We start from the raw sequence: 18044 nt of genomic DNA, 5'->3' as shown, positions 1-18044 counted from the left end.
CAAATCTGCATGGACCACAATCCCACCCAGGCCCTATCCCCACATCCCCACTTATCCACCCTGTTAGTCCCCCTGGGATAATTTAGCATGGTCAGTCAGCCTAACCTGCACATCTTTGGGCTGTGAGAGGAAACCGGAGCACCCAGAGGAAACCCACGCAGACACGGGGAGAACGTGCAAACTCCACATAGACATTTGGGCAGCAGTGCTAGCCACTGTGCTACCGTGCCGCGCATAATTTGCTGGGCAGGGAGAAACTGGTTCATACGTTTGTCAAAATGCGACTGGGAGATGCAGTTAATTCAATCCTGTTGAAATGTGGCTTCAAATCCAGGTCAGCCTGACAGGTTGAACGTATCTGCTTCGTGGTTGGAACGGGCTCTGTGTGAAATGAGGTTGGATTGTCTCAATCAAATTCTCAGTCGGTATTGAGCCGTAGGACTAAACTGCCCCCAATCCCACACAATTACTAATGCCTTGTAGGCAGTGGAAAAAATGGATTCCTGGCACTGTGAGGCCGCAGTGCTAACCTCTGTGCCATCCAAACACATAGAGGAGTCCAAAGATGTGCAAGTTAGGTGGAATGGCCATGCTGAATTGTCCTTAGTATCCAAACGTGTGTAGGTCAGGGGGATTAGCGGGGTAAATATGTGGGGTTCCAGGGATAGGCCTGGGTGGGATACTCTGTTGGAGGGTCGGTGCAGACTCAATGGGCTGAATGGCCTGCTCCTGCACTGTAGGGATCCTATGATTCTAGGAGTGTCTGCACTATCCAAGCAGAGCTCCCTGGATTGTGGCCTAGACCAGGAACAGCTCTGTGGCAGCATCACCTGAAGGGCTTGGGGGCCAGTTCGGGACTGCTTCCCTGTCGCAGGTGACTGAGGCCATTCCTAACCGGAATCGCCCAGCTGCACGCCACTCTGGCTTGCAGGGGAGCAGGGCACGCACCTAACCCGGGGAGCCTGCTTCAGACTTTGTTTCCGTTCTGGCTGCAGACTGAGGCTCGGAAGAAGGTGATTCTGGAGAAGCTGAAGAAGAAGGATTATGAGATTGAAAGTCTGAAGCGAGAGTTGAGGAAGCAGGGCCAGGAGCTGTGTGACACCACCACCCAACTCGTCAACCTCCAGAACTCCCTGGTAAGCAGGCTCCTTGAACTGGAGCCCACAGCGGGCTTTAATGTCTATGTGTAATCTTCTGCATCTAACAACAAAATGAGAACCTGTATGAGGTTTAAGGTTCTTTTTAAAGTCTTCCCCAGAATCCAGATGGAAAGGAAGTTTAGACTGGAAGAATTGTTCTCCTTTTCCTCAGCCCTGAAGAAGAGTTGTACACAAGACATTAACTCTGTTTCTCTCTCCACTGACCTGCTGAGTATTTCCGGCACTTTCTGTTTTCGTTTCTCTTCTCGCTTCAGTTTGTTGGGAATCCCACATAAAATGAGTTTAAAGGTTCTTCCTTTATCCAGTAACTGAGATCAAAAGTTTGGGGACATTTTTGGGAGCACAGTAGAGGGAGTTATTCTCTCCATTTAACTGTGCTATACATTCCCTTGGAGGCCTTGATGCGGCCACTAGGGGCGTAATTTTCCCGTCACTCCCGCCACGGGAATCGTAATGGGTGGGACACGGACCATGCAAAGGTCCATTGACTTCCAGTGGGATTTTCCTACCTTGGGGTGAGCGTGGCCGGAAAATCCGGCCCTGTGTGCCTGAGGTGTAAAGTTCAATCCCCCCCCTCCCCTCACCTTACCGTAATCAACATTTCAATAATGTCAGCCTGTGGGATCTTCCTGTGTCGCTGACGGTGAGCCTCTGCCGCAGGCTCCCCGGGTTAGGGGCGGATACGTACACCGGGACTCCCTTGTTGACAGCAGTGGGACCAGAAGATCCCGCCACTGACCAATTGTGGGCCACCCCCATCCCCGCCACCAGGGGAGCGTGGGGAAAATCCAGCAGGATGTGTTTAAAAGAGAACAGTGAAGATGAGGGATAAGGGGTGATCTGATGGAGGTGTGTAAGATGTTGAGAGGTGTTGATCGAGTGGACAACCAGAGGCTTTTTCCCAGGGCTGAAATGGTTGCCACAAGAGGACACAGGTTTGGCAAGTAGGTACAGAGGAGATGTCAGGGGTAAGTTTTTCACTCAGAGAGTGGGGGGTGTGTGGAATGGGCTGCTGGCAACGGTGGAGGAGGCAGATTCAATAGGGTCTGTTAAGAGACTTTTCAATAAGTACATGGAACTTAGTAAGGTAGAGGGTTGTAGGTAAGCCTAGTAATGTCTAAGGTTAGGGACATGATCGGCACAACTTTGTGGGCCGAAGGGCCTGTGTTGTGCTGTAGTTTTTCTACGTTCCTAACAACATGTTTAGCAATCATAATCTCCTTGAGGTAAACTGGAGGAGTTACTGTGTCCATTAATCACTGACTGAGCTATAAGCAGTAACACAAGGCCTTGGCTGAGAGGAATTAATGAGCCCAATAATGTCAAGGAGCTGAATGAACAAGTACGCTTGAATTGATGGGATGATTTGAGCATTTTCTTTGTTATCACAGCTCGCGTTAATCCAGCTGCATCAGGCTCAGTGGCAGCAACCTGTGTTACTGACTCTATCCCCAGGTATTCGCTCTCGATCTCAGTGTCTGCACCCTCAGTGAATTCCCAAATTGATCCCGATTATTTGGTCACCATCTGATTTCTATTGTGAATCCTGAGGTCAGAGGTCAGCCTTCAGGATCATTAGCAATGGGAGGATAATGTCAGCCATCTTGTGACAGATACAATGAGGAACATCAATGATGAGGAATGGCATTAACAGTTCCCCACCAACAACGCCGAGAGTCTTCTGCGTGTGTACACGCAAAGGAACATGGCCACAGCCTAAACAGGAAGCCAAAGGGCCCCCTACTGGAGAGTAGGAGAAATGACCTCTGGCCATCTATTGATGGGATGTTCCATCTCCATAAAGCAAACACAAAATGAAATCCAATTCTTTGTATCCAACAAGTTTTTTGCCAGTAAACGTGAATGAGCATCTCCCACCCAGTGTTTGAAGAGTGTTCCATTAGTCTCATTGGATGGGGAGTGTTGAGAGAAGCTGAGATCAGGATGGGGAGTGTTGACCCGGACTCACAACTGATCTGAACGGCACCCCCAATTAGCCTGGGGACATTAACTGGGACAATTCCACCCATCCCACCCCCACCACCTCCCCCTCTGTCAAAGTGCTGATTCACACTGGGGTTCAGGTTCTATGGTCACTACTCACCCTCTGGTACCCCAAGAAGCCATCTTAAGTTTTACGTTTATTTATCAGTGTCACAAGTAGGCTTACATTAACACTGCAATGAAATTACTGTGAAAATCCCCTAGTCGCCACACTCCAGCACCTGTTCAGGTACACTGAGGGAGAATTTAGCACTGCCAATGCATCCAAACCAGCACGTCTTTCAGACTGTGGGAAGAAACCGGAGCACCCGGAGGAAACCCACGCAGACACGGGGGGATGTGCAAACTCCATACAGACAGTGACCTGGGGCTGGGAATCGAACCCGGGTCGCTGGCGCTGTGAGGCAGTAGTGCTGACCATATCCTACAAAAGCGATCCTATATGTGCTATTAGCACTGGGAGCTCTTTAAATATAAAAAGGGAATTCAGGGGTCATTGGATTGAGGAGGAACCCTGGCTGGGTGGGGTGTTTCCCTGTCAGGTGGTGGGAGCAGATTCAATCGTAATTTTCACATCTGATATGCAAAACCTGTCAGGACCGTGGGGAAGGAAAGGTGATTGGGATTAACTGAGCAGCTGTTACAAAGAACTGGCAAAGGCAAGATGGCACAAATGGCCTCCATCTGTCCAAAGATGTGCAATTTAAATGGATTGGCCATGCTAAATTGCCCCTTAGTGTCAGGGAGACTAGCGAGGGTAAATGCACGGGGGTTATGGGGATAGGGCTTGGGTGAGATTGTGGTCAGTGCAGACTCGATGGGCAGAATGGCCTCCTCCTGCTCTGTAGGATTCTATGATTCCTGCGTTGTATGAAATGAAATATGAGCTAGTTACAACTCCAAACCGCTCTTCTTAACACAAAGGAAGGCAAATGTCTGTAATAATGTGCTAAGCAGAGTCACGGTGACATTGACAAAATACAGTTGCATGTCAGTTAGCGGAGTGTAAATCTGAGAGTAATAATGGGTTGAATGTCCCCTCCTCACCCCGTGCTAGCTCTGGTGTTTAATTACTCATTGCGGAGTAAGAGCTTTGTTCTGGAAATTTCTGTGTCTTGTAAAGTGTGGCAGCCTGACAGGAAATGGCAAGATTAGATCAAGAAACAATTGCAATGTAGGATGCAAACTGAGTGGGATGAATGTAGCTGGGTCACTGAGCTCGATGGAGACATTGCCACACACACAAATGTCTGCCTGTGGAATGAGGGAGGTGACAGACTGAGCTGGCAGCACGCCTGGTGAACACTGGGTTCTATCCCAGATACCAGCCTCGGTTAGTAACCAGTTAGTTAGCTCCTTGGTTTGTAACATGGCACCGACGTGCCATTGCCAGGGAGAGGGACTGAAATGACCAGGAAATGACTGACTGGTCCACCCAGTCTGCTCTACACAATCGTGACAGCTTCTGCATCGCAATCCAGCCACTCTCCTTCCACCCGGAACCACGTCATCTCCTAGGAGATACAAAGAACAGATTAAAATCTCACGCCAATTAGTAGGACAAGAAAATTGAACATTGCTCCTTGATCCCCTTAGGCAATCAAAACTCGAACAGGAGAATATATTAACCCTGGTAAGACAACCTATCTCTTGTACGAGGTGATCTCCACCCCATCCAGACACACACAAACATAGAACCTAGAAGAAGGAGCAGGCTGTTCAGCCCTTCGAACCTGCTCCACCATTCATTTTGATCGTGACTAATCATCAAATTCAATATTCTGATCCCCCCCTTCCTCCTTGATCCCTTTAATCCCAAGAACTATATCTAATTTCTTCTTAAAATCACAGTGTTTTTGGCCTCAACTACTTTCTATGGTAGTGAATTCCATGCATTCAGCACCCTCTGGGTGAAGAAATTTCTCCTCACCTCAGTTCTAAAAGGTTTATCCTCAAACAATGACCCCTAGTTCTGGACTCCCCCACCATTGGGAATGATCTGTCTGAATCTACCCTGTTTAATCCTGTTAGAATTTTATAAGTTTCTATGCGAACCCCCTCACTCTTCTAAAGTCCAGTGAATATAATCCTAACTGACTTAGTCTCTCGTCATGTGACAGACCTGCCATCCCAGGAATCAGCCTGGTAAACCTTCACTGCACTCCCTCTATAGCAAGGACATTCTCCCTCAGATAAGACGCCAAACCTTCACACAATACTCCGAGTGTGGCTTCGCCAATCCCCTGTACAATTACAGTAAAATATCCCTATTCCTATACTCAAATCTTATACATAAAGTCAGGGTGGCACAGTGGTTAGCACTGCTTCCTCACAGTGCCAGAGACCCAGGTTCAGTTCTGGCCTCGGGTCACTGTGTGGAGTTTGCACATTCTTCCCGTGTCTGCGTGGGTTTACTCTGGAGGCTCCGGTTTCCTCCCACAGTCCAAAGATGTGTGGCTTAGGTTGATTGGCCATGCTAAGTTGATCCTTAGTGTCAGGGGGACCAGCAGGATAAATATGTGGGAATAGGGCCTGTGTGGGGTTGTAGTCAGTACAGACTCAATGGGCCGAATGGCCTCCTTCTGCACTTTGGGGATTCTGTGATCTCTTAACTTGGAGAGGTTCAGAGAATCTCACCTTCAGTTCAACAGGTTAAGCCTTCTCTGTGTGAAGTAAAACCAGCCCTAATATCTCAGCTAGTTCCACCCACACACATTTGAAAATATGACCTCGGGCCCTCCCTAATTTATTTAGCTGAAATAATTGGTCTGTGTGCACACTATCTGGCCCTTTCATTATTTCATTAGCGTGGAAACAGGACTTGCAGACATGACATCAGATGATAACATTAGCAATGAGATAACTGCATTTAAAATTTAAAGAAGGTAAAATATTAAATAAACTAAATGAGCTTAGAGAAGATAAAGCACCTGATCGAGACACATTACATCCATCTATTTTAAAAGTATGAAGGGAAAAAGGGGCAGAGTAATTGCTATACATATTTAATATCACGTACCAACCGAGTCAAGAACAGCTTCTTCCTGGCTGCCATTAGACTTTTGAATGGACCTACCTTATATTCAGATGATCTTTCTCTACACCCTAGTGTCTGCATGGGTTTCCTTCGGGTGCTCCCGTTTCCTCCCACAGTCCAAAGATGTGCAGGTTAGGCTGATTGGCCACGCTAAATTGCCCCTTAGAGTCAGGAGGATTAGCAGGGTAAATATGAGGTAGAGGTACAGGTACAGGGCCCTGGGTGGGATTGTTGTTGGTGCAGGTTCGATGGGCTGAATGGCCTTCTATTTGGATGATTCTATGACTGTAACATTACATTCTGTACCTTCTCCTTTCCTTCTACCCAGTGTACTCTATGAACGGTATGTTTTGTCTGAATAGTGCGCAGGAAACAATACTTTTCACTGTATCACAATATATGTGACAATAATAAATCAAATCAAATATCTCATCAGAGAATGGTGTAGTGCCAGCTGGTTGGCCAACAGCGAATGTCATTCCTATATTTAAGAAAGGACATAGAATATGTCCATGGAATTGTAGACTTCACGTTGGTGACAGGAGAAATAATGGAATCTCCACTAAAGGAGAGAATAGAAGAAAGTCTAGAAACCAAAAATTCTATTGGTGAATACTCAGCACGGATTTTAAAAGGAACAACCTTGCTTAATTGTTCGTATTGAAATTTTTGATGAGGAAAGGAGAGTAGACAAGGGTAATGCAACAGATATAATTTATCTAGGTTTTCAAAACACATAAGAGACCAGTGATTAAGGTCAGAGAATGTAGTCAAGGACAAGTAGCAGAATGAATAGCTAGCTGGTTTTAAAACAAAATGCAGAGGGGGGGACAGAAAAGTCATTATTGAGAGTGGCAGGAGGTGGGAAACGGGGGGGAGGGGGGGAGCTGTTTGTGGATCATGTTAGAGGAGATGTGATAAGGTAAGAGGGCACAATAGCGATTTGCATTGTGAGAATCGGAGCGTGGCAAGGAAGGCGTAGAACGTACAAACCTAAAAGTGCACCAGCAGATAAAGGCAGAAATTGCAAACGGTAACAACTAGTTAAAGGTTGTCTCTAAATGTGTGCTACATCTGTAACAAAATGGATGAATAGCTAGAAATATAGACGTCTGATTTGTTGGCCATTGCAGTGACATGCTTCCCAAAGTGACCAAGGGTTGGACCTGAATATTCAAGAGTGGTTAACATTTCAACAGTCAGAAAGCTGGGAAAAGATGGTGTGATAGCTTTAGGGGAGGCAGTAGCATATGGGTAATACCATTGGATTAATAATCCAAGGACATAGCTGCTAGACCGGGTTTTTGGCAGGTCGTGAGGGAACCAACAAGAGGGCAAAACATGGTTGACCTCATCCTCACCTGTCTCAGATGCATTACGTCATCCCTAGTTCAATAAAGAATACAGGAGGCCATGCCTAAAAATGAGGCATCAACCTGGTGAAGCTGCAACACGGATCACTTCCACGCCAAACAGAGGAAGCAGTGTGCAGTAGATAGAGTGAAGCGCTTCCATAACCAACAGATCAGCTCTAAGCTCTGCAGTCCTGCCACATCCTGTTGTAAATGGTTGTTGATAATTAAACAATTCACTGGAGGAGGAGACACCATAAATATCCCCTTCCTTGGTAACAGGGGAGCCCAGCACCATCAGTGTGACAGGCAGGGCTGAAGCATTGTCAGCCTTCAGCCATAACCACTGACAGGATGATTCATCAGTCTACTCAGCAGCAAGTTAATGGAATGTGTTAAGAACATAAGAAATAGGAGCAGGAGTAGGCCAACTAGCCCTTCGAGCCTGCCCCGCCATTCAATAAGACCATGGCTGATCTGTTGTTGACAGTGCTATAGAAATGGCACTTGCTCAGCAATAACCTTCTCAGTTATGTTCAATTTGGGTTCCACCAGGGCCACTCAGCTCCTAACCTCATTCCAGCCTTAGCCCAAACATGGGCAAAAGAACTGTGGTCACAAGATGAGGTGAGAGTGACATCAAGGCAGCATTCGACCAAGTGTGGCATCAAGGAGCCCTGGCAAAACTGAAGCTAGTGGAAATCGGTTGGGTTGGGGGAGTCACTCCGCTGGTTAGGGTCAGAATTAGAACAAAGGAAGGTGGTTGTTTAAAGTAGATAATCTCAGTCCCAGGACATTCCTGCAGGAATTCCTCAGGGTAGAGTGCACAATGTTCAGCACCATTCATTATTCCTCAGATCTGAAGCAGTCTCGGTCCATATGCAGCAAGACCTGGTTAATATTCAGCTTTGGGCAGATGTATGGCAATTAACATTCATACCTCACAAGTGCCTGGCAATAAACATCTCCAACAAGAGACATTGTAACCATTTCCCCATGACATTCAATGTTACTAACATCCCTGAATCAACATAGTGTAGGTTAACATTGACCAGAAACTGAACTGGAACCAGCCACGTAAATACTGTGGCTCCACGTGAAGGTCAGAGATGGGGAATTCTACAGCGAGTAACTCACTTCCTGACTCCCCAAAATATCTACATGGCACAAATCAAAGGTGTGATGGAACACTCCCCACCTGACTGGATGACTACAGACCCAACAGCACTTAAGAAGCTCAAAGCCATCAAGGACAATGCAATCCACTTGATTAGCACCCCATCCACAATGTGTACCATCTACAAAATGTTCTGCAGGAACTCACCAAAACTCCTTGAACAACATCTTTCAAACCTACAACCTCTCCCACCCAGAAGGAAAGAGGAGCAGATACATGGGAACACCATCTTCTGCATGTTCTCCTCCAAGGCACTTACTGTCCTGACTTAGAAATATATCAGCTGTCCCTTCACTGTTGCTGGATCAAAATCCTGTCCCCCTCCTCCAAATTAATTTTTTAATTCATTTGTGAGACATGGGCATCGCTGGTTGGCGAGCATTTATTGCCCATCCCTAGTTACCCTTTTCAGAGGGCAGCTGAGAGTCAACCACATTGCTGTGGCTCTGAGTCACATGTCGGCCAGGCCAGGTAAGGACAGCAGATTTCTTTCCCTAAAGGACATTAATGAACCCAATGGGTTTTTACAAAGTTGACAATGGTTTCATGGTCATCAGTAGATTCTTAATTCCAGATATTTCTTATTGAATTCAAATTCCATCATCTGCCATGGTGGGATTTAAACCCGGCTCCCCAAAACATTAGCTGAGTTTCTAAATCAATAACCTAGTGGTAATGCCACTATGGGCGGCACAGTAGCAGAGTGGGTAGCGCTGCTGCTTCACAGCTCCAGTGTCCTGGGTTCAATTCTCGGCTGGGGTCACTGTCTGTGTGGAGTTTGCACATTCTCCCTGTGTCTGCGTGGGTTTCCTCTGGGTACTCCGGTTTCCTCCCACGGTCCAAAGATGTGCGCGTTAGGTTGATTGGCCAAGCTAAAGAAATTGCCCTTTAGTGTCCAGGCTAGCGGAGGTTAGAGGGATTAGTGAGTATAATATGTAGGGATATGGGGGTAGGGCCTGGGTGGGATTGTGTTCAGTCCAGACTCGATGGGCCAAAGGGCCTCTTTCTGCACTGTAGGGTTCTGCGATTCTATGATTCAGTCCAACACCTCCCAAATAGGACAGATAAGAAGTCACTTACAGAAATAGTTTATAGACCCCTAACAATAGTTACACTGCTAGACAGAATATACAAGCAGCAATAATCGGGACATGTATGAAAGGTATTGACTGAGTGAATCAGGTTAGCAAATAACCTGCAAATAGCAAATAGCCTGGAAAATGAGCGTATCTAGGACAATTTCTTAGAACAGTACGTACTAGTGCCAACCAGGGAGCAAATTATTCTAGACCTGTTAATGTGCAATGAGACAAGATTAATCAATAACCTCAGAGTAAGGGACCCTCTGAGGCTTAAAGTCTTCACAATAATATTCAAAATATAATAGAATTTCATGTTCACCATGAAGAATTTTGAGTCTAAGGGTGGGATTTTCCGACCGGGCTCTGATTCCGTGTGGATGGGACGGGAAAATTTCCCCCAAGACTATTGTTTTAAACCTAAATAAAAGGAATTATCTGTGTCTGAGGGAGGGGTTGGCTAAAGTGAACTGGGAAACTAGGTTAAAATGTAGGACAGTAAAGATGCAGACGCAGACCTTTATGGAAGTGTTTACTATCTATCAGCAAGAAGGATGTGTCATCTGTAGCTAAATAAGGAAGTTAAGATGGTTATCAAGTTGAAACACTGTACACATCTGCAAAGATGAGAGATAGGTCAGAAGATTGGACAGATTTTAAGAAGCAGTAAAAAATGATTAAAAAATAATAAAGGGGAAGAAATAAGAATGAGTGAAAGCTGATTAGAAATATAAAAACAGATCCTACAAGTATTTGAATAGGAAAACAGTAGCTAAAGTGAGTGTGACTGGGGAATTGATAATGGAAAATAAAGAAGTAGTGGAAGTGTTGGACATATATCTTGTGTCTGTCTTCATGGTAGAAGACTTAGAAAGCGTCTCATAGATAGTTGAGGATCAAGAGATGAATAGGAGGGAGGAACTTAAGACAATCATCGTCACTGAGGTAAAGGACATGTATCCTAGGGTCTTATAAAGGAAGTGAGTGCCGAGATAGTATTCAGTCTGATTTTGATTTGATTTATTATTGTCACATGTGTTAGTACACAGTGAAAAGTATTGTTTCTTGCATGCCATACAGACAAAGCATACTGTTCATAGAGAAGGAAATGAGACAATGCAGACAGTAGTGTTACAGTCATACCTAGGGTATAGAGAAAGATCAAGTTAATGCGAGGTAGGTCCATTCAAAAGTTTGATGGCAGCAGGGAAGAAGCTGTTCTTGAGTCAGTTCGTACATGACTTTTGTATTTTTTTTTGACAGAAGAAGATGGAAGAGAGACTGCTCAGGGTACGTGGGGTCCTTAATTATGCTGGCTGCTTTGACGAGGCAGCGGGAAGTGTAGACAAAGCCAACGGATGGGAGGCTGGTTTGTGTGATGGACTGAGCTACATTCACGACCCTTTTGTATTTTGTTGCAGTCTTGGGCAGAGCAGGAGCCATACCAAGCTGTGATACAACCAGAAAGAATGCTTTCCATGGTGTATCTGTAAAGGTGGGTTATAATCTTCCAGAATCTCTTAGCTTCTGGGAGGCTCCAGCAGATTGGAAAATAGCAAATTTTATGCCTTTATTCCAGAGAAGAGGCAGATAGAAAGCAGGGAACTGTATGCCAGTTAGTTCAAAATCTGTAATAGGGACATTGCTAAAATCCAATGTTAAGGAGGTTATAGTATGATACGTAGAAAATCTTAATGGGATCAGGCTGAGTCAACATGGTTTTGTGAAAGGGAATTCATGTTTTCCTAATTTATTAGAATTCGTAAAGGAATGACATGTAGCTGGTTAAAGGAGAATCTGTAGATGAGTTGTACTTGGATTTTCCAAAGGCATTTAACAAGGTGTTACATCAAAGGTTATTAGACAAAGTAAGAGCTGATGGGTAGGGGTAACATATTAGCAATGAGAATGTGTTAGCTGACAAAATGCAGAGAGTCGGGATAAATGGGTCATTTTTAAGTTGGCAAGCTGTGACAAGTGGAGTGCCATAGGGATCGGTGCTGGGGCCTCAGCTAGTGATTATAACCCAGCGCCTGCGAAGGAACGGTGATATATTTCCAAGTCAGGATGATGAGTGGCTTGGAGGGGAACTTGCAGTGGTGGTGTTCCCTTGTATTTGCTGCCCATGGCCTTCTAGATGGAAGTGGTGGTGGGTTTGGGAGGTGCTGTCTAAGGATCTTTGGTGAATTACTGCAGTGCATCTTGTCGTTAGTACACATGGCTGCTACTGAGCATCGGTTGTGGAGGGAATGGATGTTTGTAGATGTGGTGCCAATCAAGTGGGTGCTTCGTCCTGGATGGTGACGAGCTTCTTCAGTGTTGTTGGAGCTGAACCCCATCCAGGCAAGTGGGGAGTATTCCACCACACTCCTGACTCATGCCTTGCCGATGGTGGACAGGCTTTGGGAGTCAGGAGGTGAGTTACTCGCCACAGTATTCTTTCAAGCTAAGGTCATGTCTCATCATTAAGCAACAGAGCGATCCTGCCAGCTTTTCCTGGCCTCCTGTCATTCCGATATACCAAATACTCTTCAACACCTTGAACCCAGCCTGGTCACTTTTCAACTACATTACTGTAATGCCTATCAGGTCATATATATTTATCATTACCTGGGTTTACAATTCATTCCTTTTGTTACAAATGCTGTGTGCATTTGGATACATGGCCTTAATCGCTTTTTTTGAACCATTTTTGCAACCTCAAGCCTTATATGTACACTTATGATTGTATGTTCCATACCTTCCTGTCACACTCAGGTTCTCATTACCCAAGTTGCTGCCTTGCTCTATTACTTGTACCTTTTTCCCCTTTGTTTTACTGTATTTCCTCTCACAGGCACCTGCCTGCCCCACACCCACACCTCACCACCACCACTACACAGAAATTCAAGCTCCTAATTATCAACTGAAAGAATGATAAGATTTCACATTTTAAACAGAAATTTAACTGGATTACTAACCTAGCAATAATACCACTAGGCCAGTGCTAGACTACTAATTCGGAAACTCAGCTAATATTCTGGGGACCCAGGTTCGAATCCCAGCACGGCAGGTGGTGGAATTTGAATTCAATAAAAAAATTCTTAATTAATCATCTCCAGATGACTCTGGAACCATTGTCGATTGTCAGAAAAACCCATCTGGTTCACTAATATCCTGTAAGGAAGGAAGTCTGCTGTCCTTACCTGGTCTGGCCTATATGTGACTCCAGAGCCACAGCAATGTGGTTGACTCTCACCTGCCCTTAGAAATGGCCTAGCAAGCCAGTCAGTTCAAGGGCAACTAGGAATGGGCAATAAATGCTGGCCCAGCCAGCAACACCCACATCCCATGAATGAATTTTAAAAAGTACTACTAACAGCACCATATTTCGAAAATATTAATTCTGAACTCCCAGCCACCTGATGAAGGAACAGCGTGTTCCGAAAGCTTGGGGCTTTTGCTACAAATAAACTTGTTGGACTTTAAGCTGATGTTGTGAGATTTCTTTCCGTTGTGCAGAAGAAGGCCATTCAGCCCATTGAGCCTGCACTAACAACAATCCCACCCAGGCCCTATCTCTGTGACCCCACATATTTACCTCACTCATTCCCCTGACCTATGTATCTTAGGACACTAAGGGCATGACTAGTCAGCCTAATACATACGTCGTTGGAAACCGGAACACCCGGAGGAAACCCGCACAGACGTAAGGAGATACTTTTCCCTTTATCTTACATTTAAAAATTTCCACCTTCCAAACTCAAATTTATCTTCCTGAAAAGATAAGAATGATGGAATTGTCTGTGGAAGGAAAGCCATTCCAATTTCCCACTCCCAGTTGCTATCCCATGGACATTAGGGAAGAACAGTATTGAGCTGTCCCCTCACGGTCAAATAGCTCAGCAACACCCATCATCTCTATTCAAATAATGACCGTCTGGATGAACTGTTGAGTGGGTTGCTGCACTCCCAAACTGTATATCAGTAAGAGGGAACATCTTCAGGAGAGGAGATGGGACTGGATCATCATCTGAAGTATATTTTTTTAAAAGTCTTAATATAGCTCAGGTACAATTCTTCCTACACTCTGTTTTTTAGTATTTGGCTTGTTTACCTGTAAGAGTAAGCCGTTTAAAATGAGGGTCCAGTTTGGTGATCCTACAGCTCGCTGTCAATACTTTATAACACAGAGCCTCATTCTTTGCCAGGAGATGAAGCAGAGGCAACTGCCCAGGAAGTGAAGGACCAATCAGCCCAGGATATGCTGAAGCTCCAGACACACCACACATGCCCCACGCAAACACACCACACATACCCCACATGCACATACACCACACACAAATACACCGCACATACTACATGCCACACACAGCACGCACGCACATACCACATGCACACACACACACAAACACACCACATGCCACACACATCACATGTCATACATGCCACACATAACTACATACCACACATACCTCATACAGATACCACCTGCCACACATGCCACCCTCCCCTCCACCACCACACACACACACACATACACACACACACATACACGTGCACCACACCCTGGGGAATCCATTCCCGTTTTGCGAAACCCCATATCCCCAGAGTTTCTCGTTGCATATTAATTATTTTTAAGAGGAAAGTCGTGCCTTTCATGATATCAGAACATACTTTACAGCCAATGAAGCACTTTTTCAAGTCAATCACTGTTGTAACGTCAAGCGCTTTTACACAGAGTTTCCTCATTCAAATGATAGGATATTTTAACTATTTTGAAACGACTGCTGCTTTTCCATCCTCAATGTCTCACTATTGTAGAAAGGAGATGGGATTCAGAATAACCTGATATTTCCCTGTGTCTGTTGTAGCAGGGGCCTGACACCTGCTAGCTCTCCAACAGGGGCCAGCAGCACTCGAATGGATGTTAAAAAGGGGGGAAAGGGTCTCCACAGATCTGCAGTCAATGCTGCCCTCCAATAACATAAACACTAGTATAAAAGTGCCTGTATTTATGTTGCCAGGTGGATTGCCCATTGCAGCCCTGCCTCATTTTTTTCAAAGTAAGAAGTGTCACAACACCAGGTTAGGTTAAAGTCCAACAGGTTTATTTGGTAGTAAACACCACTAGCTTTCGGGGCTCTGCCCCTTCGTCAGGTGGGTGGGGAGTTCTGATCACAAACAGAGCATATAAAGGCACACACAGAATACTGATTAGAATGTGAGTCTTTACAGCTAATCAAGTCTTAAAGATGCAGACATTGTGTAATTTACAAAGATGCAAGAAAGCAGACAAGATACCACAATGTCTGCACCTTTAAGACTTGATTAGCTGTAAGGACTCATGTTCTAATCAGTATTCTGTGTGTGCCTTTATATGCTCTGTTTGTGATCTGAACTCCCCACTCACCTGACGAAGGGGCAAATCCCGAAAGCTAGTGGTGTTTACTACCAAATAAACCTGTTGGACTTTAACCTGGTGTTGTGAGACTTCTTACTGTGTTTACCCCAGTCCAACGCCAGCATCTCCACATCATTTTTTTTCAGTCAGTAATTTAGTCACCAGTCAGTGCAAACACACGTTGCTCTCCAGACAGACAGCCCAAAAACCAGAATTAGTTATGTGTATCTCTGTTCAAACTGGGATCAGAGGTTGAGGGTGGGCTGTCAGGGGAGGGGAGCAGGGATGTAGGCTGAGGGGGACATTGGGGGAGAGTTAGAATGGTCCATTGACCAAGTTGATTTATCACGTCCCTGCTTGCAGGATAAGTCACTACCAGCTTGCATCAAGTGACATTTCAAGTTGGAGACAGAAGGTTCCGGATGTGTCATTAGAGCAAGTCTCGAATAAATAAAGCAAACTTTTGTTTGTAGACTTCACAGAACACTGATTAGGATCAGGGATCTGGACTGACAGAGCTCACAACGCACAGAACACAATCGAATTATTCTGGCACAGACTCATTACTGACATCCAATAGCTTTTATTCATTGGTTTGTGGAGAATAAATGATGAAATGTTGGTTGGTAGGGCGAGTTCCTCTGATATGTACACTATGCTGTTTGATAGAAATGGAGATATACAGCACAGAAACAGGCCCTTCAGCCCAACTCGTTCATGCCAACCAGGTTTCTTAAACTGAATTAGTTCCGCTTGCCTGTGTTTGGCCCGTTTCCCTCTAAATCTTTCCCATACAGGGTGGCCCAGTGGTTAGCACTGCTGCCTCACTCTGTAGGGGACCCAGGTTCAGTTCCCGGCTTGGGTCCCTGTCTGCGTAGAGTCTGCATGTTCTCCCCATGTCTGCGTGGGTTTCCTCCGGATGCACCGGTTTCCTTCCACAGTCTGAAAGATGTGCTATTGGCTGGGCTAAATCCTCCCTCAGAGTACCCAACAGGCACCGATATGTGGCGACTAGGAGATTTTCACTGCAGTGTTAATGTAAGCTTACATCTGACAATAATAAATAAACTTTAAATATGTACCTGTCTAAATATCTTGCAAATGTTGTAATTGTCTCTGCCTCTACCACCTCCTCTGGCAACTCATTCCATATACGCACCACCCTCTGTGTGAAAAAGTAGTCCCTCAGGTCCCTTTTAAATCTTCTCCCTCTCACCTTAACCCTATGCCCTCTAGTTTCAGACTCCCCTACCCTGGGGAAAAGACCTTGGCTATTCACCTTACCTATGCCCCCTCGTGATTTTATAAACCTCGAAATATGGGGAAGGACTTTGGATTTCTTCCTGAATTCCTGACCTCATCACATTTCCGTGAGGAGGGAAATGTGGAAGGCAGACACTTAATCATAGAACAGTTACAGTACAGAAGGAGGCCATACTGCCCATCCGGTCCATGTCAGCTCCCTGCAAGAGCAACTCACCTCGTCTCACTCTCCCATCCTGGCCTGCAGCCTTGCAAACTTTTACAAATTTTTAGCTAATGGTATCATCCTATTTAGAAAGCCGTGATTGAATCTGCCTGCACCACACTCTCAGGCAGCGAGGTCCAACTCTTGAAGACTTCCAGAATTAAAAAGAGTTCCCTCATGTCACCATTTTTCTTTTGCTAATCATCATAAGTAATTTTGTTATTTTTATCAGTCAGTAATTTAGTCCATCCTCTGGTTCTCCATCCTTCTACCAATAGAAACACTCCTTCCTCATCCACTCATGATTTTGAACACCCCTACAAAAATTCCTCTTAATCTTCATCCACCTGAAAGAGAACGACTCTATCTTCTACAAGAACTTGAGGCTCCTTATTTCCGGAATGGTTAGAATCACAGAATCCTATAGTGCAGAAGGAGGCCCATTTGGTCCATTGAGTCTGCACCGAACACAATTCCACCCAGGCCCTATCCCCACAACCGCAAGTATTTACCCTAGCTAGTCCCTCCTAACACTAAGGGACAATTTAGCACGGCCAATCCACCGAAGCCACACCTCTTTGGAATGTGGAAGAAAACCAGAGGAAACCCATGCAGACAGGGGGACAATGTGCAGACTCCACACAGTCACCCAAGCTGGGAACCGGACCCAGCTCCCTGGCGCTGTGAGGCAGCAGTGCTAACCACTGCGCCACCATGCCGCCTCAATGAACTGTGGTCGGTGCAGACTCGATGGGCCGAATGACCTCCTTCTGCACTGTAGGGATTCTATGATTTTAACCATTCCGGAGATAAGGAACCTCAAGTTATTGCAGGAGCTCGAGTTGTTCCCATTCAGGTGGATGAAGATTAAGAGAAGTTTTGTAGGGGTGTTCCACAGTGCTCATCACTGTACCACTGTGCCACCTCAATAAAACTTTTCTGCATCCTGTCTGATGCCTTTCCATCTTTGAGGGTGATGAGAGAGGAGCAGCACAGTTGCTGGAATACCTCAGGGGCAAATTCAGCAAAAACTCAGGCCTGAAATGAAGGCCCCTCCCTCAAAAAGAGAGAGGAAAAAATACTGCCGACAAATATTTCTGACAGTATTTCAAATGAATCAATAGCAGATTATGTTTCTTGGCCTGTAATTAAAACCCAGGGATCTCAATTTTCAAATTAGAATATTAATTCTAAAACCCCCTAACCATCCCAGGCGTGTGGGGTAAGATTTGTTGATTGCCAGTCATAATAATATCATGGGCATGGTCATGGGGTTTTCTGCTGGTCAGAATTTCTTGGGAAATTGTGAATGTTTTATGAAAGAAAGGGGAAATTCCTCTGAGTGTATTTACAACTCCCAAAACACAGTGACCAGGACAATGCG

The 18044-nt window shown here is 45.3% G+C and overlaps 1 protein-coding gene across 1 annotated transcript in view; it reads left to right on the top strand.

Moving 5' to 3' along the window:
- The window catches only part of fhad1 (forkhead-associated (FHA) phosphopeptide binding domain 1), a 108244-nt gene extending 96942 nt beyond the window's left edge, over nucleotides 1–11302 (top strand). The window contains exons 30-31 of the mRNA XM_080214937.1: nucleotides 996–1136; nucleotides 11231–11302. Of these exons, the coding sequence (XP_080071063.1) occupies nucleotides 996–1136; nucleotides 11231–11302 (213 nt within the window). The remainder of the gene's footprint in view (nucleotides 1–995; nucleotides 1137–11230) is intronic.
- The last annotated feature ends 6742 nt before the right edge of the window (nucleotides 11303–18044 follow it).

This window comes from Carcharhinus amblyrhynchos, chromosome 30 (assembly GCF_965287045.1).
Source record: "Carcharhinus amblyrhynchos chromosome 30, sCarAmb.v2.hapA, whole genome shotgun sequence".
NCBI classification, from domain to species: Eukaryota; Metazoa; Chordata; class Chondrichthyes; order Carcharhiniformes; family Carcharhinidae; genus Carcharhinus; species Carcharhinus amblyrhynchos.
The sequence above is the reverse complement of the archived record's forward strand: the minus strand, read 5'-3'. Positions and strand labels throughout refer to the sequence as shown.